General features: G+C 38.0%; 1 protein-coding gene across 1 annotated transcript in view; it reads right to left on the reverse strand.

Moving 5' to 3' along the window:
- Positions 1-20,475, reverse strand: part of LOC150079172 (mitochondrial carrier homolog 2-like) — a 273,570-nt gene extending 253,095 nt beyond the window's left edge. The window contains exon 1 of the mRNA XM_090384014.1: positions 20,341-20,475. Coding sequence (XP_090240140.1) covers positions 20,341-20,457 — 117 coding nt within the window. The 5' untranslated portion in view covers positions 20,458-20,475. The remainder of the gene's footprint in view (positions 1-20,340) is intronic.
- Between the last annotated feature and the right edge of the window lie 4,485 nt (positions 20,476-24,960).

A 24,960-nucleotide genomic window follows, 5' to 3' on the forward strand; every position in this document is an offset into this window, starting at 1 on the left:
TTCCCAGCACACTCCATTCAATGCCTCCTGTCAAAAAGATGACAGAAGGATTTTGAACAATCTTGATGCTAAGGAAAGCTCCAGGTCTTGATGGTATTTCTCCACTTGTTCTCAAAACCTGTCCTAAATTTACTCCTATTCTATGTCGCCTTTTTTTCACTTTCTTATTCCGATGGTGTTTTCCCTTCTGCTTGGAAATTTGCTCATACCTAGTCAGTTCCTATAAAGGGTGACAAATCCCTCTCATTCAATTATTGTTCCACTGCACTTACTTCTACTTTTTCTAACGTACTAGAAAAATTTATTAACTGTCAACTCCTAAACTATCTAGAAACCTTTGATCTGATCAATGATCGCCAGTGTGGATTACATCGGTGTTGATCCACTGGTGATATACTGGATCAATGTTACCCATCTGTGTACACATTCAATGGAAAAGTTTAGTGAAACTCAAGCAGCTGCTCTTGACATATCAAAGGATTTTGATCATGTTTGGCCTAAAGGCTTAAATAAGCTTCCATCTTATGATTTGGCAACTTTTTTGTAACTGGGTATCCAGTTTTCTCTCTGATCACTCACTGCGGGTGATGGTAGACGGCTCTCCGTTTTTTAAATTCTCCACCAATGCAGGTGTTCCCTGGTTCAGTTCTTTCTCCCACTCCTTTTCCTCTTATATATTAATGACCTTTTTCTATCGAATGGAAATCCTATCCATAGTTTTGCTGATGGACATTGCATTCCACCTTCCAATATGAGAAACCTTGCCTTGCACAAACAGTTTCAACCTCTTGAATATACACTTATAATGCCTTAAATGCTGATCTCCAGGTAATTCTTCAGTGGGGTAATGATACTTAGTTGATTTCAATCATTCTAAAACTCAGTCCTGTCTTATATCTCACAAAAAGGATTCTTCTGCTACTATGCTTATCTTTGATGACACTCCTATTTCTAGGCAAGATCATATATCTCTATTGGGGATTACCCTGCACTATTATGGAATATTATTCCCACATCTGAGGCGATGCCCCTAAAACCTCTCTCAAGCTTTTAAAATTCCATTCAAAATTGGGTAGATAGGTTAATTAATGACTCATCTCTAAGTCTCTCCACTCTTTCTCATAGACATTCTGTTTCTGCTGCATGCCTAGTAAATGGGGTGCACCAATGAGCCTTACAACAGCATTGCTACGTCCAGCTAATGGGTGGAGTCACTTCAGATAGGTAATGTTCTTTTCGTGCTAACTGGAGCTTGAAGGTGGAACAATGACATAAGCTGCACTGATATTGGTTGATGATGTTGTAAAGTGGATATCATCTTTTAAGGGCACAAAAGGTGATATAGTTGTACATGTTGGCACTAATGATATTAAGAGTAGGAGATCGGCAGAATTACTTAACAAGTACAGGTAACTGTTGAAAAAAAGCCGAGAATTAGGGTTGATTTTGAAAGTGTCTGCAATTCTGCCCAGACGTGATAGGAGGGAGTTTATGATGAGAGCCTTGTTGATCAATTCGGCCCTGGAAAGATTGTGCAAGACTCAAGGGGTAGAATTTTTTTCAGCCTGGTCTGTACTTGTTAACAGGAGAGACTGCTTCTACAGGGATGGGATACACTTAAATAGAAAGGGTGCAAGAATTTGCTGATGCTATCGAGGCAGTGTTAGGTGGGTCGGAAAACTGCTAGCTTGGGGGATACAAGGACTAATAGATTAACAGTAGCCACTGGCAGAGGTGAAAGTGATTCTTGCACTGCTTCTATTGGAATGAGCAGAAGCCTGAAAAACAAGATGCAGGGTATTTCAGAGACTGCTGGGAGTCATTGCGGTACAAGTAAACACATGGCTTGTGTTAGGGTAGCTAAGAATAGAAACAGGGGCATGTATACTTGTGTGTACACCAATGCTAGGAGTTTGGTAAATAAATTTGATGGATTTCAGGTATTGCTCAAAGCATCAAAGGCAGATATTGTTGGGATATAAGAGACGCGGTGTCACACAGATATAAGGAATGCAGAACTGGAATCTGGGGAGTACAATGTCTACAGAAAGGAGAGACAGGACAGGAAGGGAGGAGGGATTATGCTATTAGTTAAGAAACACATAAAATCCAAGGAAGTGAAGCCAGTCGACATTGCTGGACAGTGCAGTGTCGAGTCAGTTTGGTGTGACATAAGCATTGGGAGATCAAAATTGAGAGTAGGAGTGTGCTATAGGCCTAATGATTCTGATGAGTACAATAAGAAACTGTACAGGGAAATAGAGTGGGCCAGTAAATCAGAGTGTCTTATAATGGGGATTTTAATTTCCCAGATATTGACTGGAATTTGTGGGTTGGTCACTCACACACTAGCAAGGCTTTTGTGGATTTATTGGATGAGTTTTCTTCATCAGCATTGTTCGGGAGGCAACTAGAGGGAGTAATACTCTTGATTTGATTACCAGTAGTGATTCTTCATGCATTAAGAATCTGCAGATAAAGGAACCACTAGGTGGCAGTGATCACAGTGTGCTGAAGTGGGATTTACTCAAAGAGGTAACTACAATCAGGAGTAAAGGGAAGGGTTTTTGCTTTCGTAAAGGCGACTACGATAGTCTGAGACTATTTAAATTCAATACAGTGGGACCACCAACTGAGGATGTTACCAACAGCAAATTCAAAATGGGAAGCATTCAAAGAACTTATCTTGGAAACTACCAGGCTTTACATACCAACTAAGAAATAAGGTTTAGGCCCAAATGGATGTCAGATGAACTAATGAGACATATGGCAGAGAAGAAAATTGCATGGGATACATATAAATTAACACATGACACAGAAGCCTATGATAGATATAAGTTGATCTGTAACCAAGTTACAAAGGAGGTTGGGCAGGCGAAGGCAGATTACGAGAAATCTTTGGCAAGGGATGCAAAGAAAAACAGCAAAGAGTTCTTTACTTACATGAACTCTAGAAGGAAGGGGAGGAATCAGATTTGTCCACTTGATATCGATGGTTCAACTGTTGATGATCCTGCTCAGGTAGCTAACAAACTAAATGAATATTTTGCATCGACATTCACACATGAGGAGTTATTCAGCGAGGGGAATGCCAGAGGTGTATTCAACTCTGGCAGTAAGCTAGATAATCTTGTAATAACTGAGAGTAAATTGGAGGAGAAATTGTTGAAGATAAACACAAGAAAGGGACCTGTGGTGGATGGGATCTATCCAGTTATATTAAAGGAGGCGGCAAAGGAAGTAAGCAAACCCTTAGTCATAGTTATGAGGGCTTCCTTGGACTCAGGGGAGGTACCCATAGACTGGAGATGTGCAAATGTGACCCCAAATCACAAAGGAGGATCAAAGGCTGACACAAGTAATTATAGACCTGTGAGTTTAACTTCTGTTCCAGGAAAATTAATGGAGGCACTGGTTAAAGAAGCACTGCAGGATCATCTAGACAAGACTTCAGTTATAGCTCGGACACAGCATGGTTTTGTTAAGGGGAAGTCTTGCCTCACCAATTTGATTGGATACTATGATGCAGTCACAAAAGAACTGGATGCAGGGAATAACCTTGATATCATACACTTGGATCTTAGAAAGGCTTTTGATACTGTTGCACATGGAAGACTGCTGCACAAATTGGAGCAGTGTGGCATTGGAGGCAAATTGCTGCTATGAATAAAGGGGGTGGTTAAGGGGGAGAAGACAGAGAGTTGTAATCGATGGACACTGCTCATCGTGGACTAATGTTATTAGTGGAGGTTCAGCGTTGGGTTCATTATTGTTTTCTGTATTTATAAATAATACTGATGATGGTATATCAAGCTTAATGTCCAAGTTTGCAGACGATACAAAGGTCGGCAAGGTTGTTAAGGACACTATTGACACTATGCTGCTGCATAGCGTCAATAGTGTCCTGGAAAGATCTGGAAAGGTTGAGGAGATGGGCTGAGAGGTGGCAAATGAAGTTTAACATTGACAAACGTAAAGTACTACAAATGGGAAATAGCAACCCCAAAGCAATGTATCAACTCTGTGGTATTACACTGACAGTGGTAGAGAATGAAAAGGACCTGGGGTAATTGTGCAGGCAGATATGAAGTTCTCTGAGCTGTGCAGATGGGCTGCAAGAGTAACTCATGGTGTCTTGTCAATGATATACAGGAATTTTTCTAGCAGAGATAAGGGGGTGATTATTCCCTTGTATAAGGCAATGGTCAGGCCACACCTTGAGTACTGTATACAGGTCTGGAGGCCTCATTTCAAGAAGGATGGAGAGCTGCTGGAACAAGTACAGAGAAGGACAACAAGTTTAGTGAATGGAACAAAGGGTTGCTCTTACGAAGAAAGGCTTAAGTTTTGCAAATTACAGTGTCTGGAGACTAGGCTCAATGCTGATGGGATTTTTCCTCCTGCTCAGAACAATCACTTGAGAGGGCATAAATTCAAATTGAGGAAAGACAGATGTAGAATAGATGTGCGGAAATTTGTCTTTAGCCAGCGGGTGGTTGGTTGGTGGAACAGACTTCCATCCCCTGTTGTGGAAGTTGATAGCTTAAATAAATTTAAGGCTCAGCTGGACAGGTATTTCTAATGAACGGAGGGGGTGAAGTGGAAGATTTTTTTTTTTTTTTTGGCTGATGCTGCATAAGCTTACTTTCTTGCATCATATGCCTCTACTAATGCTAATGCTAATATTGAAGCATTCCAAAACACAAAATTTAAAAAATTAAATGATGCATTATTTTATCCATGTTCTCAGCAAGACACTTCCGTAAAGTGGAGCACATCAAAAACTACATTATGCAGGATTCTAAAAAAATCATAGTAAGTTATACAATTCTAGTACCTCTAAAAAGAACTGCAGTAGGAAAAAGAAAACTCCAAGGAAAATGCTGTAACAGTAACAGTGCCCTGTTAGGTTGGCATATCCAAGCTAAAATGTTAAATGCTCCAATGGGTAGAGTTCTTGCGGAGAAAGCTGCAGAATTTGGAACTCGACTTGGCAAAGAAAACTTTAAATCAGAGAGGAAGTGAAAGAATTCCAAGTGATTAGTGGAGTTGGGAGAATGACAGGGTTAACAGATGAATTTGACAGAATGTGATAGATATTTTAAGCTAGAGAAGGTCAAAAAGAGAAAATTCCAATTACTAAGTCTCTGAGAGAGAATATCAGAGCAGACATATGCACAAGTACCACCTTTGAAACAAAAGGAATCACAGCAAATAATTATGACAAGTGATAATTTGGATTCAGTCATAAAAAAGTACATGGGGTTTGGCAGACTTAGTGGAAATGGACATCGTCATTCTTCTCTTTCTTGGTGATTCCCTTCTACTTCTCTCTCTCTCAGGGTAACTTGGGAATTTTTTTTTTTTTTTTTTGACTAGTGCAGCATAAGCCTGAGGCTTCCTTACACTATACAGCTAATAATAATAATCACTGAGATTGGAACTATGACCATGTATACCAAGTGATTATAAAATAAGTTTCCCTATTCAGGAGACCCTAGTGTCAAAATGGTTAGAGCTGGTGCTGTGAAAATCATTGGGTATTTCATTTAGGGCAGGGGTGGCCAACAAGTTGATCGCAGCTTTAATTTCGGTCGATCATGACAAATTTTAAATATATATAAAAAAAAGATCCCCAGGGGCTCACATCTAGTGAGTATGGGTTTGGCACACCCAGGATCTGAGCTGGATATCATCATTCTTCTCTTTCTTGGTGATTCCCTTTTACTTCTGACTCTTGTTTTCTCTCTCTCAGGGTAATTCAGAAAGGTTTTCTTTTTTGCCTGGTGCAGCAGAAGCCTCAGGCTTCCTTGCACCATATGGCTATTAATAATAATAATAATAAATAAATTAGTCAATCTAAATGTTTTATTATTATTAAGGGCCCCACTGCATACGATTACCACCAATATGTTTAACAACGTGACTAGTCTTGTTGCCGCGCAACTGCTAGGCTTGTCTAGTGAAAATTCACATAGTTCGTTGTGGAGAGCATAGTGTATGTGTGGAATTCTTATTTAGCTTACTTAATATTAATAACTGGACAGTACTTATACATTAATTTGATTTGATCTGATTTAAAATGAATACTACGAAAAAGAGTAAAACGTATTTTCAGCAAGAGTGGGAACTAGAACACTTTTTTGTAATGATAAAAGAAAAATGTTGTTTGATTTGCAATGCTTCCGTGGCTATACCCAAAAAAGGAAATTGAGAAAGGCACTTCATGGTAAATGCCAATCGGATTTTCTGCCTAATAGTGACCATAGAAAAAATAAATTAAAAGAACTTAAATCCAGATTATTCGTACAACAAAATTTCTTTGTGATACCTAATTTAAAATCTAAAGCAGTAACTGTACCATCATTTAAAGTGGGTCATCTTCTTGCAAAAAATACAAATCATTTTCTGATGGTAAATTCATCAAAGACACATTTTTAGAAATAACAGATTCTCTTTTTGAAAATTTCAAGAACAAAAATGAAATTAAAAGTGCTCTTCAAGATCTGCAATTATCTCGAAATACTGTGATGCGAAGCATTGAAAAACTGAATAAAAATGTGAGCAAACAATTGCATGCTTATATTGCTAATGGTGTGTCCTTTTCTTTACAACTGGATGAATCTACAGACGTCAGTGATACAGCTCAATTGCTCGATTTTATTCGTATGGATTTCATTAAAAGAAAGAACTAGAGGTCTTGATATATTTAACAGATTCAAAAATTTTATTACCACTATTTAAGCTCGTATCAATAACAACAGATGGAGCTAAAACAATGATGGGGCATCTTAACGGATTCATCGCATTGTGCCAAAAGGATGATGAATTCACAGATATTTTGAGTTACCATCATCCACCAACAAGTGTTAACCAGCAAAAGATTAAATACTAAAAGTGTTATGGACATAGCCTTCAAAATCGCGAATTCCATCAGAGGACAATCTCTTCAAAGGAGACTTGAAACTGCAACTCAATGAAAATGAACCAGATCTGATATTACACACAGATATGAGGTGGCTGAGTCGGAGTAAGTTTCTACAGAGATTTCGAAATTTGCTGAATGAAATTAAAAAATTTGTTTAACAAAGGGGAGATGATTATCAACAGCTGCAAGACAGGAAGTGGTTGTGTAATCTGGCTTTTTTTGGAAGATTTTACCAGTAAATTAAGTAATCTGAATTTGGAATTACGAGGAAAAAAATAAAAATGTGGGTATTTTTATTTTTTTCATGATTAGTAGCATTTATGCATATAAATATCAATTTTTGGCAATGGCTAAGGATCTAAAAGAAAAAGAATTCGATCATTTTGCAAATATGCAAGATCATTTGCAAAAATATCCTTTTTGAATTTAATAGTGAGAAATATGTTTCTGAAATTGAGAAAGTTGTGGATGATTTTAAAACCAGATTCGGTGATTTTAAAAAAAACTGAAGACATCGTTCAATATATTTCTTATCCATTTAATGTCGACTTAGATACGAAACAAATTGCAGAAAAATTGCTGAGATTTTTCACATGGAAAAAATATTACTTGAAAATGAAATTATCACATTGCGAAACGATATCTTCCTAAAAGCCAGTTCATCAAAAAAAGACTTTTGGAGATACGTTTGCTGAGAAAAGTACCCAAATATGAAAAAAAAAAAAAAATGCAGTGAACTTTTAAATTCTTGTTTTGATTCCACAAATCTATGTGAATCGGCCTTTTCGTATTTGAAACAAACAAAGAATCACTCTACTCTTACGGACTTGCATACAGAAGATTCTTTACAGTTGGCCTTATCACAGTACATCCCTGATTTTGAAAGCTTGGCAGATGACACGAAGACACAAACTTTGCATAAATTAAAATTTTAAACACGTGTGAATTCTGAATTGTATTTAATTTTAAAAGTTATAAACAACATTTTTCAATATGTGTCGATTAACTTTTTTAACCTTGTGCAATGAATCTTGAGATGTAGATCGCATCTCAAATTAAGTTGGTCACCCCTGATTTAGGGTATGGGGGAGAGCAATTTGTAGAGAATAAAAATTAGTTCAAATTTCTGCCACCAGTGGGGAAAATGGCTCCGCACATATATAAAAGTTGTCATTTACTTCAAGACACCCTGCTTACACAAATGACATCCTGTTAGATAAAAGCAGAAAGGCCAACACCACTATTAATAACCATTATGCTCTTACAAAAAAGAAACGTGCACTTTTAGTAAACTACCAGAATAATAGTAACGCTAATGCAGCACTACGTGAATACCAGAAACTTACAAAGGTTTGCATAGAGGACCTTTGATGTCAGTGGGGCGTTGAAAATTAATAAAGAAATTAAGTGACTGGGGAGTTAGGTGTAATAAGTTAGGTCCATACATTACAGTAATTCGGGTGATGACCACGTGTCAGAACAGAGGTAGTGGATGAAGTGGCAGATGCAATGGTCAGAATGTGAAACCACCAGTCATTAGTGCCTACCAGAGGTGTGTCAAGAGACTTGAACCTTTTTATGCTGATTCCCGTACAAAATTCACGTAGCGCAAGGACTAAAGTCTTGTGATCAGCAACAATGAATAGACTTTGCTCTACGATTTCTGGCTCGTATGGAACGATGATACATGGGCTCGAATGATCTTGTGGTCTGATGAGGCACATTTCACTCTTCATGGAGCTGTAAATGCACAAAACCGCTGAATATTCTTGTCCATCTGCTGTGCATGAAAGACCAATACAAAGTCCATACGTTACAGTATGGTGTGGATTCACAGCAGAGTTTATAATCGGAACATTTTTCTTTTAAGAGTCTACACCTCATGGCCTCCCCTGTAGAGTGTACTGTAACTAGTGCACGGTACTGCACTCTTTTAAGAGATCACATTATTTCTGCTCTGCAAGAAAGGCAATGCTTGGAGACTGTAGTGTTCGTGCAAGATGGTCCCCCTCCCAATGTTGGTCGACAAGTGAAGGAACTACTCTGTTCAAAATTCAGAAATGATCACATCATTTCTAGACTTTCTGCAGTTGTGGCCAGCCCGATATCAAATCTCAATCCCTATGATTTCTGGCTATGGGGATACCTGAAAGACAAAGTTTACTGTGGCGGCATACAGATGCTTGTTGATTTGAAAGCAAGCATTAAACAGCATGTAGCCAACATCCCCAATGAGATGCTACACGAAACTGTCGCACGCAGTCCTCCATTTTCAGAATGTCATCTCAAGTGAAGGAAAGCACATAGAACAATATCTGTAGATTTCTAAGTTCTTATATTAAAATCTAATCCCAAGTTAAGTATTCCATCTCATGTTTACAGTGTCAATTTCTCTCCTGGCGGTGGAAATGTGAACTAATTTTTTTTCTTCTACAAATCTCTTCCCCATACTCTAAATGACATACCCACTGATTTTCAGTGCCATCTCTAACCGTTTTGACACTAGGGTCTCCTGAATAGGGAAACTTATTTTATAACCACCCGGTATTTGTGAAATGAACAAGGAAGTGTTTTGGAGGTTTAAGTCTTTTCACAGATAGTTTTGTTTCATTAGTCTGACAATTCATGATGTATTCAGTAATAAGAAAAGGTCGGGAGGTCATGTTGCATGAAGTAATGAAATTTTTGGATATGGCATACCCAAGGCAAGAATCTACCTGGCTCCTTGAACATAACATGGTCTCAACAATTCCCCCGCCCCACATACATACTACTCAGACTCAGTTCGTTCACTATCTGGCTGAGTAAAGGCAATATTATACACTAGCTGATCAGGAAGCCTCCTAGAGAGTTACCAATAGGTTCGGTCAGGTGGATATCTAGTGGCCGGCCTGCAAATACTGTTTTAGAACTGTACTCAGAAAATGTAAGCAAGATTGGATCTTGCCATGATTTCCATCATAACCTAAAAAGACATCAATCATATGGCGTGATGAAAGAGATGGAGGCTGCTTGAGCTTGGCTCTGGAGACTAAACATGGTTCCACCCAGAGCTGTGGTGGAGGGTATATGGTGTTGTTTGTTATTTGTTTTTTAGGAGCATTAGCAACTAAGGCCATATTGCTCCTAGGGAGGGTATATGTGGGTATATGCCATATACCCTCTCAATTTTTTTTAGGTGAATATTGTATACCTTCTGGTTTTTGAAAGACTTGAAAAAAACAAATACTATTAAAATATTTAACATTATAGCATTCATAGAGTATACCACCTGCTAAGTTTAAGACTACAGCACTAGTTCCACCCATTCAAGCCTCCAATAAGTAAAGTGGTGGTACTGCACTGGTTGATGAGAGTCATCTACAACCTAGATTTTGTGATAACTGAAAGGAAAGTGGAAGAGAAATTGTTGAAACTGAACATAAAGGCACTCAGGGTGGATGGGATCTATCCAATCATATTAAGGGCTCTTTTATATGAGTGTGTTTTCCGGGGAAGGGGGAATCTCCTGTGGAAAGTTGTTGAATTACAAGGCAATATAAATGGACAGGTAGGTGGAGTGCGTAAAATGCAGCAGGTAGCACGACCAGTAAATTACATGAGGGGTTTCTAGTAATCAGATCAGTTTTGTATGAACATCAGAAATGGATACAACCCAGTTATACAGTCTGTCTGCACGCTGCGTTTAATTTATAAATCAAAAAGACATCACAGTTTGTTGGTGTTCAACTTGTTCATCCTGTCATGGTACACAAGATAGGTTGGTGGGTGTTATATCTGTTCATCCTATCTTGTGTACCAAGCTGACAAGTTTTTCACTTGTAGTTTAGTGATCACAAAAAATACCCTGGTAGATTCTTTTTGTATTAGCGCATGTCAGTGAAGAGCTTTCATGATTACTATATTTCTCGTATCATACAGAGCTAGACATTTTTCGATGTCTAATAAATTTTTCAATGTCGAACACTGCAGACTGACAGTTTTTAAATTCTATACTGTGGGACCAACTGATGATGTTGCCAACAGCAAATTCTAAATGGGAAGCATTCAAGGAATTAACCTTGGAAGCTACTAGACCTGTTAGTTTAATTTCTATTCAAGGGAAAATAATGGAGTCACTGGTCAAAGAAGCAATGCAGGATAATCTAGACAACACTGTAGTTATAATTCAGACAAAGCATGGGTTTGTTAAGGAGAAATTTTGTCTGATAAATCTGATTGGATACTATGATGGAATCACAAAAGAAATGGATGCAAAAAATAATTTTGATATTATATACTTTGATTTTAGGAAAGCTTTTGATACTGTTGCACATGGAAGACTACTGTACAAACTGGAGCTGTATGGCATTAAGGGCAAGTTGCTATAATGGAAAAAAAAAAGGATGCTTGAGTGGAAGACAGAGAGTGGTAATCAATGGGCACTGCTCTCTGTGGACTAACATTATTAGTGGAGTTCCCCAGGGTTCGGTGTTGGGCCCATTGTTGTTTTCTGTATTTATCAATGATATCGATGAAGGTATATCAGGGTTAATGTCAAAGTTTGCAGACAATTCGAAAGTTGGCAGGGTTGTTAATGACAGTAATGATTGTACACTACTGCAACAGGACCTGGAAAAGTTGAGCACATGGGCTGAGAGGTGGCAACTGAAGTTTAACAACCCATATGCAGTCAAGTACTGCATATGGGTAGCAGTAAACCCAGAGTAACATACCAACTGGGTGGTACTACACTCAGGATAGCGAAGAATGAAAAGGACCTGGGGTAATTGTGCAGTCAGATATGAAGTTTTTTGAGCGGTGCAGACAAGCTGCAAGAGTAGCTCATGGTGTCTTGTCAATGATATATAGGAATTTTGCTAGCAAGGATAAGGTGGTGATTGTCCCCTTATAAAGGCAATGGTCAAGCCTTGAGTACTGTGTACAGGTCTGGAGGCCTCATTTTAGGAAGGATGTAGAGCTGCTGGAACAAGTACAGAGAAGGGCGAGAAGATTGGTGAGTGAACAAAGGGCTGCTATTACCAAGAAAGGCTTAAGTTCTGCAAATTTCGGTGTCTAGAGACTAGGCACTTGTGAGGTGATCTAATTGAGGTGTATAAGGCCTTCAATGGTTTGAGCAAGCTCAAAGCTGATGGGATTTTTCCTCTTGCCCAGATTACTCACTTGAGGGGACATAAATTGAAATTGGGAAAGCCTTTAGTCAGTGGGTTGTTGATAGTAGGAACAAACATGGAAGTAGGTTATGATGGAGGTCAATAACTTAAATAAGTTCAAAGCAGAACTAGACAAACATCTGGATTGAATGGATGGGTGAAATGAGAGGTCTTTTTTTTTTTTTTTTTGGCTGATACTATATAAGCTTGCTTTCTTGTGTAAGATCTGAAAATCTTACAAAAATAAAATATTTTTTTTAGACCTTGGAAGTCAGTTTTCCTTTTTGGATTCTTGCCGTTGGTAGAATAATATGGTAATAGCATCAGTTTCAATAACAAGAATTATTCATTAAGAATTGTAAAATTAAAAGGTAGTAGGAATGTAAACAGAAAAATTAGCTTTACATCCGTTAAAACTGAGAACTGTCAGAAAATACTATGGCAATACCCAGCAGGGGGTACGGTGCGACAATCAACTTAGGTTTATGAGAGGTCACGCACCGGAAACGCATTCGGCAAAACGCACACAGTAGTTTCTAAAAATAGACGCAGTGTCACATTTTGTGGTTTTTCTGAAGTGCTATAGAGACAAGCTGTGATGACACAGGAGGAGTTGTTTTGATACATTCGGCCTACATGAAAGAGCTCAACGGATGTCAACAAAGAAATAAAAAAGGAGAGGGGTATTGTGAATCACGTGCTACTGGGCCGGCGGAATAAGGGGTTTTTTCAACAAATGAAATGAGATGAAAGCGAAAGTAAATGTTAGATTGGTGAAGTCACTAGGAAATGGGCGTGACGAAATCGGCACTAAGATGTAGGAAAAAGGCAGTGAAAGTGTGGCAAGAGACAAAAAGTTGAGATTTTTTTGTGGGGTGAGAAAACATGGTTTAAGACACTAAGTTGAGTTTTGGCGGTGTGAACTAAAATGGTCTAAGAAAAAGTAAAAATTTTGTCGGTGTGAGGAAGAAGGGGAGAAATGTTTTAGTCGGTCAGAGTTGAGCAAGTGCTGACCAGTTGAAGATGAGATAGTGAGTCAGTGTGAGTAAGTTGAGGAGTTGTAGTAAAGATTAGTGTTGGGAAAAAGGAGAAGGACGAGGAGAGACCTGTGTGGAGCTATGTGGTTGTGTGGGTTGTTTTTGTGATGTTTTTTTAGAAATGGAAATAGTCAGCGGACACAGCAGTTAAGATTTTGGTCAGGGTAAATAAAAGAAGTGAGCAACAGTTAAAAATTGAGGGTTACGTCGTCTTGGAAATTATGTGTAGCAGCACCTGAGTTTCTGAGTGTTAGGAAGAGTAAGGAGATAAAGCCATTCCGAAACAGGAGAGGAGCATCAAGCGGGCCGAATAAAATGGAGCTGGAACCACCTCGCAGCACAATTACCAGTGCCTAATTCTTCGAGAAAAGTAAGACGTCGCCCCTGATAGAAAAAGATAAGCAGAACCTGACGGGAAAGACGGAAAGACATAGGGCAACGTCACGCCGAGTTCAATAAGTAAGTGGCTAGATTATATTAGTACCCTCATACATATATAAAGGACTGTAAGGACACTGATAATGAATTAAAAGAAATTTAAGAAAGATAATGTGAGAAATATACAAAGTACATAATGTAAGGATAGGTTAGTGAAGAATTAGTGTTGGAAGACGTTAAACAAAAGGGAATAGATAGATATACAAATTTTGTATGATAATCGTATTGTTTTAGATGATGTATAATTAAAGAAATTTTGGAAGGGAAGAATAGGAGAGACATTAGGAATAATTATATTACTGTATGTAGGCCCTGTTGTAATGTAAGGGTCCAGTAAGAGTTTAATGACCTAACGTTGTTGTTGTCATGACCAAATGGACAAACGCTAGTTTGAAAGATAATTTCAATTGTATAAGTTAACTTTGATTAGAGAAAGTCTGTCAATTATATCTCTAGGCAAGAAGAAAGTATTATATAAATCAGAGGATACGAGTATAGACACTCAAATTGATCTTCAGAGTAAGAATGATTGGTATTGAAGGTGTAACATTAACAAAATTTCCTAAAAGAGTTATTAGTATATGAAAGGAGTGAATGGAATGGAATTGATATTTCTTGTTTAATTGATGCAGTATCAAATATAGGTAAGAAGGAATGGAATAGAACTGATATTTCTTGTTTAATTGATGCAGTATTAAATATATGTAGGATGAAAGGCAAATGGAATTGATAACCCTTGTTAATAGTGTTTAAAGAATGCAGTATTAAGTATATGTAGGAAGGAATGGAAAGGATTATGATATTTCTTGTTTAATTGAGGCAGCATTAAGTATTTCTAGAATGGAATGGGATTGATATTAGCTTGTAAATGATTTTTACTAATGTATGAACATGATATATATATATACACATGTAGGTGAGACCTAATCATGTTGTCATGTGTATAAATTCAATTAATATTTGGTTTTCATTATGCTCATGTAAATATGTTTAATAAACTGATTTGTATATACAACATTTGTGTGGTTTCTTTGTTGTTCTGAGTAAAAGTCTATCCAAAGGGAATTAAACACATTAAGGAGCTTTCCCCTTGAACTTGGAATTTTCTGTAAAATAATAGTCAGATGCGCAAGTGGGGAGGGGTTTATTACAAAAGATATAATAATATAAATAAGATAAAAAAATATAAGTATAAACATTTATTTCCCCCCCCCCACAATTGGCGAAATGCCAGCCAGAATATAATTCCCAACGGAAGGCAGTGTACCAGAATAGCAAAGAAATAAGTTAAGCCCAGTTGCTGAAACTGAGAAAAAATTCAGCTGGCGAGCCAGAATACATATCATATTGATTGAGAATTGTTGTGTAATATAAAATTGAGTATTGGTTGAAAAGGATAGATTTTATTAAGGTAAATAACTGTGGAGATAAAAGTTAAGCATTAAGTTATGATTATTTATGTGTTATTGAATTGATCATCAGGTAAATTTTCTAAGATAGAAAATTGTAGATTTAAAGAGTTAAACACTGAAGTACAGTTAATTATGAATTAGTGAATTGATCAGAGATTGAATAAGTAGATAAATGAATAGGTAAATGAATAGGTAGATAAATGAATAGATAGATAATTGAATTGAGTAGATAAATGTGAATATAAAGAGAGAAATATTGAAGTATTAGGAATATTTAAATGTAAAGGAATTGATTATTAAGCTAAGAGATGAAGCATTTTACGACAGATTAAACTTAATAGGTAAATTATATTACTATTAATAGTAAAATTAATTAAGTTGTCAATTAAATTAAAGATGGCTACTAGAAGGGCACATTCCAGTAGAGATACGGAAGGAACAGAAAATAATGGAAGGGAAGAATCAGTGGAAACCAATCCCGGTATAGAGAGCTACAGTATGAGATCTTTTAAAGTGAGTAAATTTTTTTTAAGTCTTTAGGGGAGAAGCATCGGAAAGTGTGGACTACAGTACTTCCTAAGCAAACTGCTAGTGATAAGAGAAGGGCTATAACAAAAATAAAAGGGGCGAAAAAAAAGGGCACAAGGAAGGGTATGAAGGAGAATCAGGCAGAAAAAAGTTGTAGCGAGCGGTCGAAAAAATGTAAGGGAGTGAGACAAACTCCAGAAAGTGGAAGGAGAAGGTTAGGCAGAGCAGAGTTAAAATGTTAAGTTAAGATGTAGCAGGAGGTCTGTCATGTCAGTTGAGTAGCTGGTTATAGCAAGTTGAGAATGGAAACCAATGGCCCGAATAGGTGGAGCCAAGTTGAGACTGGAAACCAGTGGCCCGCAAGATGGAGCCAAGTTGAGACTGGAAACCAGTGGCCCAAAGATGGAGCCAAGAAGTTGAGAATGGAAACCAATGGCCCGAATAGGTGGAGCCAAGTTGAGACTGGAAACCAGTGGCCCGCAAGATGGAGCCAAGCTGAGACTGGATACCAGTGGCCCGAATGGAGCCAAGAAGCTGAGAATGGAAAGCAGTGGCCCGGATAGGTAGGAGCCTTGTTGAGCCCAAAAGTAGCAGCCTTGTAGAGCTGAGTCCTGGGAATGCAGTAGGGAAGAGTCCAAATGAAGACACTGGATGAAGGTTCCCCTTTTGAAGACACCTAATCATGGTATCTAAATTAAGTGAAATTTATTTTTGAACATACTGTAGGTTAAAAAAAAAAAAAAAAAAAAAACTGTAGTACGATATTAAGGGAACTCAAGGAGAAAGATCTATTCTAAATCTACTCTAAGAAGTAAGGGTTAAATCTACTCTAAGAAGTAAGGGTTAAATCTACTCTAAGGAAAATATGGTGAGTTTAAGCACTGATTTGGAATAGGGTAATGAGTGGGATAATAGTGGGACAGTGGTTATTATTAAAATGAGAAAGTCAAAATTATTTTTAGTAAGAATAGTAGTATTAAAATAAGGAGATAAAAGGTTGCATTCTCAGTGAGTTTTGTTATGATTTAATTATAAATATTTGTACATTCCAAAGGGTAATCAAAATGAGTAAGTCCTTTTGGTGTTAGAAGTTAATGAAGAGTTAATGTATATTAAGGAGTGAATAAATAGATGTAGGTGGTTAAATTCCAGGGAAAGTGATGGAGTATAGTGAAAAAATTTACACAGGTATAAATTTTTTTGGGAAAGGAGTGGCAATTGTAAGATCTGAAAATCTTACAAAAATAAAATATTTTTTTTAGACCTTGGAAGTCAGTTTTCCTTTTTGGATTCTTGCCGTTGGTAGAATAATATGGTAATAGCATCAGTTTCAATAACAAGAATTATTCATTAAGAATTGTAAAATTAAAAGGTAGTAGGAATGTAAACAGAAAAATTAGCTTTACATCCGTTAAAACTGAGAACTGTCAGAAAATACTATGGCAATACCCAGCAGGGGGTACGGTGCGACAATCAACTTAGGTTTATGAGAGGTCACGCACCGGAAACGCATTCGGCAAAACGCACACAGTAGTTTCTAAAAATAGACGCAGTGTCACATTTTGTGGTTTTTCTGAAGTGCTATAGAGACAAGCTGTGATGACACAGGAGGAGTTGTTTTGATACATTCGGCCTACATGAAAGAGCTCAACGGATGTCAACAAAGAAATAAAAAAGGAGAGGGGTATTGTGAATCACGTGCTACTGGGCCGGCGGAATAAGGGGTTTTTTCAACAAATGAAATGAGATGAAAGCGAAAGTAAATGTTAGATTGGTGAAGTCACTAGGAAATGGGCGTGACGAAATCGGCACTAAGATGTAGGAAAAAGGCAGTGAAAGTGTGGCAAGAGACAAAAAGTTGAGATTTTTTTGTGGGGTGAGAAAACATGGTTTAAGACACTAAGTTGAGTTTTGGCGGTGTGAACTAAAATGGTCTAAGAAAAAGTAAAAATTTTGTCGGTGTGAGGAAGAAGGGGAGAAATGTTTTAGTCGGTCAGAGTTGAGCAAGTGCTGACCAGTTGAAGATGAGATAGTGAGTCAGTGTGAGTAAGTTGAGGAGTTGTAGTAAAGATTAGTGTTGGGAAAAAGGAGAAGGACGAGGAGAGACCTGTGTGGAGCTATGTGGTTGTGTGGGTTGTTTTTGTGATGTTTTTTTAGAAATGGAAATAGTCAGCGGACACAGCAGTTAAGATTTTGGTCAGGGTAAATAAAAGAAGTGAGCAACAGTTAAAAATTGAGGGTTACGTCGTCTTGGAAATTATGTGTAGCAGCACCTGAGTTTCTGAGTGTTAGGAAGAGTAAGGAGATAAAGCCATTCCGAAACAGGAGAGGAGCATCAAGCGGGCCGAATAAAATGGAGCTGGAACCACCTCGCAGCACAATTACCAGTGCCTAATTCTTCGAGAAAAGTAAGACGTCGCCCCTGATAGAAAAAGATAAGCAGAACCTGACGGGAAAGACGGAAAGACATAGGGCAACGTCACGCCGAGTTCAATAAGTAAGTGGCTAGATTATATTAGTACCCTCATACATATATAAAGGACTGTAAGGACACTGATAATGAATTAAAAGAAATTTAAGAAAGATAATGTGAGAAATATACAAAGTACATAATGTAAGGATAGGTTAGTGAAGAATTAGTGTTGGAAGACGTTAAACAAAAGGGAATAGATAGATATACAAATTTTGTATGATAATCGTATTGTTTTAGATGATGTATAATTAAAGAAATTTTGGAAGGGAAGAATAGGAGAGACATTAGGAATAATTATATTACTGTATGTAGGCCCTGTTGTAATGTAAGGGTCCAGTAAGAGTTTAATGACCTAACGTTGTTGTTGTCATGACCAAATGGACAAACGCTAGTTTGAAAGATAATTTCAATTGTATAAGTTAACTTTGATTAGAGAAAGTCTGTCAATTATATCTCTAGGCAAGAAGAAAGTATTATATAAATCAGAGGATACGAGTATAGACACTCAAATTGATCTTCAGAGTAAGAATGATTGGTATTGAAGGTGTAACATTAACAAAATTTCCTAAAAGAGTTATTAGTATATGAAAGGAGTGAATGGAATGGAATTGATATTTCTTGTTTAATTGATGCAGTATCAAATATAGGTAAGAAGGAATGGAATAGAATTGATATTTCTTGTTTAATTGATGCAGTATTAAATATATGTAGGATGAAAGGCAAATGGAATTGATAACCCTTGTTAATAGTGTTTAAAGAATGCAGTATTAAGTATATGTAGGAAGGAATGGAAAGGATTATGATATTTCTTGTTTAATTGAGGCAGCATTAAGTATTTCTAGAATGGAATGGGATTGATATTAGCTTGTAAATGATTTTTACTAATGTATGAACATGATATATATATATACACATGTAGGTGAGACCTAATCATGTTGTCATGTGTATAAATTCAATTAATATTTGGTTTTCATTATGCTCATGTAAATATGTTTAATAAACTGATTTGTATATACAACATTTGTGTGGTTTCTTTGTTGTTCTGAGTAAAAGTCTATCCAAAGGGAATTAAACACATTAAGGAGCTTTCCCCTTGAACTTGGAATTTTCTGTAAAATAATAGTCAGATGCGCAAGTGGGGAGGGGTTTATTACAAAAGATATAATAATATAAATAAGATAAAAAAATATAAGTATAAACATTTATTTCCCCCCCCCACACTTGTATCATATGCGTCTACTAATGCTAATGCAATGCAGTCTGTTTTAGCAGCGATTTTTTTAAAAAGAAATGTATTAGCTTTTTCACACTCTTCCTTTCCCATATTGCAAACTTTTTTTTTTTCTGGAAACAGCATTTCTCAGTTTGGCTTTAATTACCTTGCTAAATGGAGTGCAACAGTGGAACTGAAAGGATAGCTCAACTAAGCTTGTAAACATTTTTTACCAGCAACAGTGAGTGTGTTAATAACATGTTGTGCCATCTGCCCAGTGAGTAATTCACAGCCATCACTAGTCTAATTAATATTACTGTAATGACCTTGAGGGTCCTGAGCTGGATATCATCATTCTTCTCTTCTTGGTGATTCCTCCCTCTCTCTCTCTCTCAGGGTAACTCGGGAATTTTTTTTTTGGCTGGTGCAGCATAAGCCTCAGGCTTCCTTGCACCATGTGGCTAATAATAATATTCACTTGCCTTCATAACAAAATCCGGTTTACCAACGAAAATGTGCATATGTGTCAATTCCCTTGAAAGTGTATAGGTATGTCAAAAATACCAAAATGTCACTTATTAAAGTATCTGTGTACATAACAGTGAGTGTCCGTTTTGGAGAGGTCGTCTAACATGTAACTTCTAATATTTCTTTCAGGGACTCAAACTTGAGTGTCCACAAAAAGGGGTGTCCCTTTTAGAGAGGTTTCCTTGTACTAGATTTGTATGCTGCAAAACCTTACAAACCATTCCTTGTATGCTGCAAAATCTTACAAACGAGCTTCTAAAATCATTCTGAACAAACAAATAGAGAAATATAACAAATGCAAAGGATGGGTGATGTGTAAATATATACACACATAATTTTGGAAGGGTGTTGGGTTAGTCTTTACAATCTGGTACCCCTTACGATTGTTGTTGGAGTAGCAGTGATTGACATGCCTAGCCCGCTATGGTTAGTCTTAGTTAGGGTGTTCCCCGCCGCCGATTTAAAATTCGGGAACACGTTTTCCGCTTTTAAAACAGCGACGTGGGGTGATACATAACCGAAGACTAACTTTAGCGAGCTAAGCATGTCACTCACTTACTGCTACTCGCAACAGTCGATCAGAAGGGGTACCAGATTGGAAAAACTAACCGGGTGTTGAAATGCCCTCACCTGTATTAGTACTTTTACATAATCGAGAGGATAAGCAACAGCAGTCACTGCAACTTTCCCAAACATCGCCATCCATTCTATGTGATTTATGCTCTGTCGATTCTCACTGGAAGCCATGACAGTTTAAACTAATGAGAACACGTACTGCCACCTGCAGTAGCACATGTGCCAGTCTCAATAAAATTTACGCAAAAAAGAAACGAAGCAGTAAACATAGCATTAAATTAATGCTTTATTTCACTTGATTGGTGCTAAGCCAAAAACCAAAAAAAAAAAAAAAACTATTTATTAGGGTCACCCAGAATATTAATTCAACTACCCATGTGTATTGTGTCTGTAAATTGCGCGTGTTCTCTGGTCGATTTGCCTATTTTGCTGGACGAAAACCCCCGGTATCTCGGGGTTGGGGGAACCTTGCTACCCAGCCTTTTACTACCCGGTGTGGAGTGGACGGTGACGATATTCGGGCCGGAACGCACAGGAACGACGTTCCAGTACTTTTTTCTAAATGTCATAATTAGATAGTAAGAGTTTAAAAAATGAATTAGATAGTATGAACCAGTACTGGTTCATACTATTTTACAAATAAATGCCATAATAGAAAATTATTAAATTTATACACCTAATGTTATGAAACAATGGCATAGTCAAAGGGGAGGGAGAAATATCTATTTTACTCATTGCTACTAAAAATATATATTAATAGTGATTTTTAAAATTAATAGATTTCTTTAAAAATTTATTTAAAAACAAAAATATAAATTTCGCAATGAAACGTTTCTTACTAAAGTACAATGTGTTAGATAAAGTGATCCAACGATTGAGTATTAGCCTGAGAGTTTTTACTTTCCCTGTAATTCTAACAAATCCAAACTAATACTCAGTTATCAATATTGTAAAAGCTGAATCGTGAAACTCTTGGGAACCCATCGCCAGTTGAAAGAATAGAAAGAATATTCCCATTGTAGCTAGACAAAATTTGTATCTCAGGGAACGCGAAAAACCTCTAGACATGTAGACATGTATAGTATCTTATGTAGGACGGCACCTGAACGAAAGTTCAACTCCGTCTTTGTACACTGTGATGGTTACAGAAAGCACTGTAACAGGCCAGAAATGTGTGTAACGTTATGTTCGTGCAGTGTATGTGTTGTTGTGTTGTTTAGTTGTTTCTGGCCGTTTTGTCACCAGGCAGGCGATCACCTGGAAAGCCTGCCCAGTGTCCGTCTACACCACGGGGAGGTAGGCCACAACTGCGCAAGAACCATGGCCAACCTCAACAGTCACGTACTGAATGTCCAAAGAGGGTTTGGAGCCATTCAAAAGAACCCCGCGCCAGCAAGCCGGCAACAGGGCGCGCGCGCACACACACACACACACACACACACACACTCCCAGGAGACAGAACAGCAGAAGACGAAGAAATAAGGATGAGAATAGCATAAAATAAAAAAAAATAAATAAATAAAAAAAATAAAATCTTTATCCATTTCTTGCCCACATCTGTATGCAGTGCTGCCCAAAGTGGTCCACAAAGAGAAAAGGTGTATTGTCAAACAGAAGTTGTAATGTCATTCAATCATGATCGGCAGGAACAAGTTCTAGATATAATTCTGAATTCTGTTAAACTGGAGTGGTGTCAGAAGTCTCTGGTAGATGACGGTATCACTGAGCAGAGGTTTAGTTGAAGAGAGTCTTGATAAAGGATGAGTCAGAGAAGTGCAGCATCTGTCAAAATCTTTGCGTGTTCTTGAAAGCCACAACAATTTTTTATATGACGTCATCAGGACGACGAGGCAGCGCACAGTTGTATTATGATTTATGATGCATTTTCAGTTTCATTTCTTGAATTAACATTGAGGTTGAGAGCCTTCCTGCGATTAAAAGCAGCATTGCAGAAGGTTTGAAGGGCCTGGAAATTGTTGACAGAAATGAGTATCTTCTCACCTCCGGGACACAAGTTTGGTACTGTTGCCTTAAGAACCTCTAGCTCTAATTAGGTTATACGCCGACCGTGCTAGCCGGGTGGGTAAAGTGCTTCCCTGGCAACCCAAAGGTCGCGGGTTCGAATCCCGCCTCGGGCTTGGATCAAAGTACTGCGGGGGCTCACATCTGGTGAGTATGGGCTTGGCACACCCAGGGTCCTGAGCTGGATATCATCATTCTTCTCTTTCTTGGTGATTCCCTTCTACTTTTGACTCTCTCTCTCTCTCTCTCTCTCTCAGGGTTACTCGGGAACATTTTTTTTTTTTTTTTCCTGGTGCAGCATAAGCCTCAGGCTTCCTTGCATCATATGGATATTAATAATAATAATAATAATAATAAAAACCTTGGGAGGTGCATTTTGGCCAAAGAAGCCGATGTGCCAACAACTACCGAAAAAAAAAAAAAAAAAACTAGGTTATACGAATTTCTCTTCATACCTAATAAGGAGTGAGGCAAAGTCTCCCTAGTCCCTACAAGATGTAGAAATGAATTAATTAATGTGTAAGGGAAAGGAATGCAAGAGCCTAGCTTCTCACGATACATAGGGGATTTTATGGCCGGGGTGACAGAACGGAAGTCGTGGGAGGTTGGCAAGAAGGGAAGCCAGTGTGAGAAAAGAGTAGGTGGACATTTTTATTAATGTCTCCGACACCAGGACACTAAGTAAAACATCCAGAGACGAGGGGACCCATGTGGAGGCACGAGTCACCCCTGGACTGTCTTGGACAGGAAACTCGTGACTTCCAATGGCCAATGAGAGAGTTTTGCTCTGGAAGACAAAGGAGAGCACAGATTATAAAAGGGCCAAAAAATGAGACTAAAGGGTTGTCTCCGTCGTCGCCGCCGCCGAAGGCTCTACTGGTTTTAGTCGCCATCGTCCCTATGTTTGCTGAAAGATCATCGCCTTAGGTTGCTGTAGGTTCGCCTTTGTATAATGGATTCCTGCAGTCATTGATGCTGGTCGCCGTCACTGCCTAAGTCACCAACGGCGTCTCAACCAAGCCTCTTCAGTAGCTGTCCGCACCATCCGTTCTGGCTGAAGAGATGGAATTGTGATGGCCAGAGAAGACCACAGTCCACTCCACTATAGAAGGAAGCCTTGTACAGGCCCCAGGACAAACCAACTTACCCTGATAAGAAAACCATCCTTACGTGTGAATGAAAATGTGTGATACAGCCAAATTAAACTGAATGCTTCCTTTCTCATTCTCTTTTATGTGTAGAAGTTAGTATTAATTAAATAAGGTATATAATAGTTTATATTCTAGTATTATTCAGAGGATGTCAAAGACCGGATTTGTTTTGAAAGGTAGAATGTAGAATCGCATGAAATCACTAGACCATTGGATTTTATAATTCTAATTATGTCCTGTTGTTAGTATATGATTGTACTTGGAAGCGATGCATACTTTACTCATTGTACTATTATTGTGTGAAAGTAGATTGTATACTTGACCTTTTTGTTTATAATAAATGTTGTCAAGTGTTATTTGTATATCGTATTCTCTCTGTCAGCATCTTGAAACACGCCAGGGTAAATAAATATAGGAAATGGATTTTTGCGGGATGGAAAGACACTAAGTGATCTTTCCATTACAAAACACAACGCGACCTGTTGTTACAACAATCAGGGGGTCATGAAAATCTCTTGGTTGCTGAGAGCACGGGTTTTTGTCCTAACCGATTGAACAGTTGAAGCAGAATAGACATCACAGGCATACCCCGAAGAAAGGGGGGTCAACATGAAATGTACTGTGATGCGTGCGAACGCTGCATTTTGATTGGCCATGAGCTGAACGCTAGAACTGGTTGTTCTATGAACCGTGATGCTGAAGTCTTATTCGATTACTGTACAGTCGATGTGGCGTTATCATATAGTCTTCTGGAGGACGAACGTTCCGGTACTATTTTTTTACGACGAGCGTTCCGGTACAATTTTTTTTAGCAATACAGCTCTGGTGACGATACCACTGTGCTACCCACGAAGACGGTGCTAAATCATCAGGGCTCCTTTATAAATTAATCTGCGAATTCCTGAACCGTTCGAAAGCCCATTTTTTGGCGAAACTATAAATTATAGGTGCTGCCAGATTGTCGAACGGCTTCAGATGATCTTTAACAACCGTGCCAAACTAGCCATTGAGCCTCAATGCAATGATGGACTTGACTGCAGAGTAGTTTCTCCACTCCTTCCCTCCCCATAGTACTTTTTAACAATAGCTTTAGCCCATTCGCATCATTATGTAACAAAATATACTTCCTCAAATAATTATTAAGACAGCGCTTCCTTTTACATAGGGAAGGCATAAGAGCCACACAAGCTTGATCTTGTCATGGCAAGTAGAGGCGAGCTGACTGATTTTGACATGGGTATTGGTGTATGTCAACACCATGTTGCTGGCTTGCCAACTTGCTGTCAGCCTATACCATCCAGAGTACATCTTCAATGATGTTGTTGTTGTATTAGGGGTTTAGGACCATCAGTGACTAAGGCCATATTACTCCATATAGAGTTTCTGTAAATTTCGTGTGTTCTGTGGTATTTTTTTTTGCAGGAAGTAAAACCTGAGTTTCCGGTAGAAGTCCGGGCTTTTATAAAATTTCGTAATTGATTACATAAACCCGTATCAGTGT

Source organism: Mastigoproctus giganteus, chromosome 10, assembly GCF_048544385.1.
Source record: "Mastigoproctus giganteus isolate SK-2022 chromosome 10, ASM4854438v1, whole genome shotgun sequence".
NCBI classification, from domain to species: domain Eukaryota; kingdom Metazoa; phylum Arthropoda; class Arachnida; order Uropygi; family Thelyphonidae; genus Mastigoproctus; species Mastigoproctus giganteus.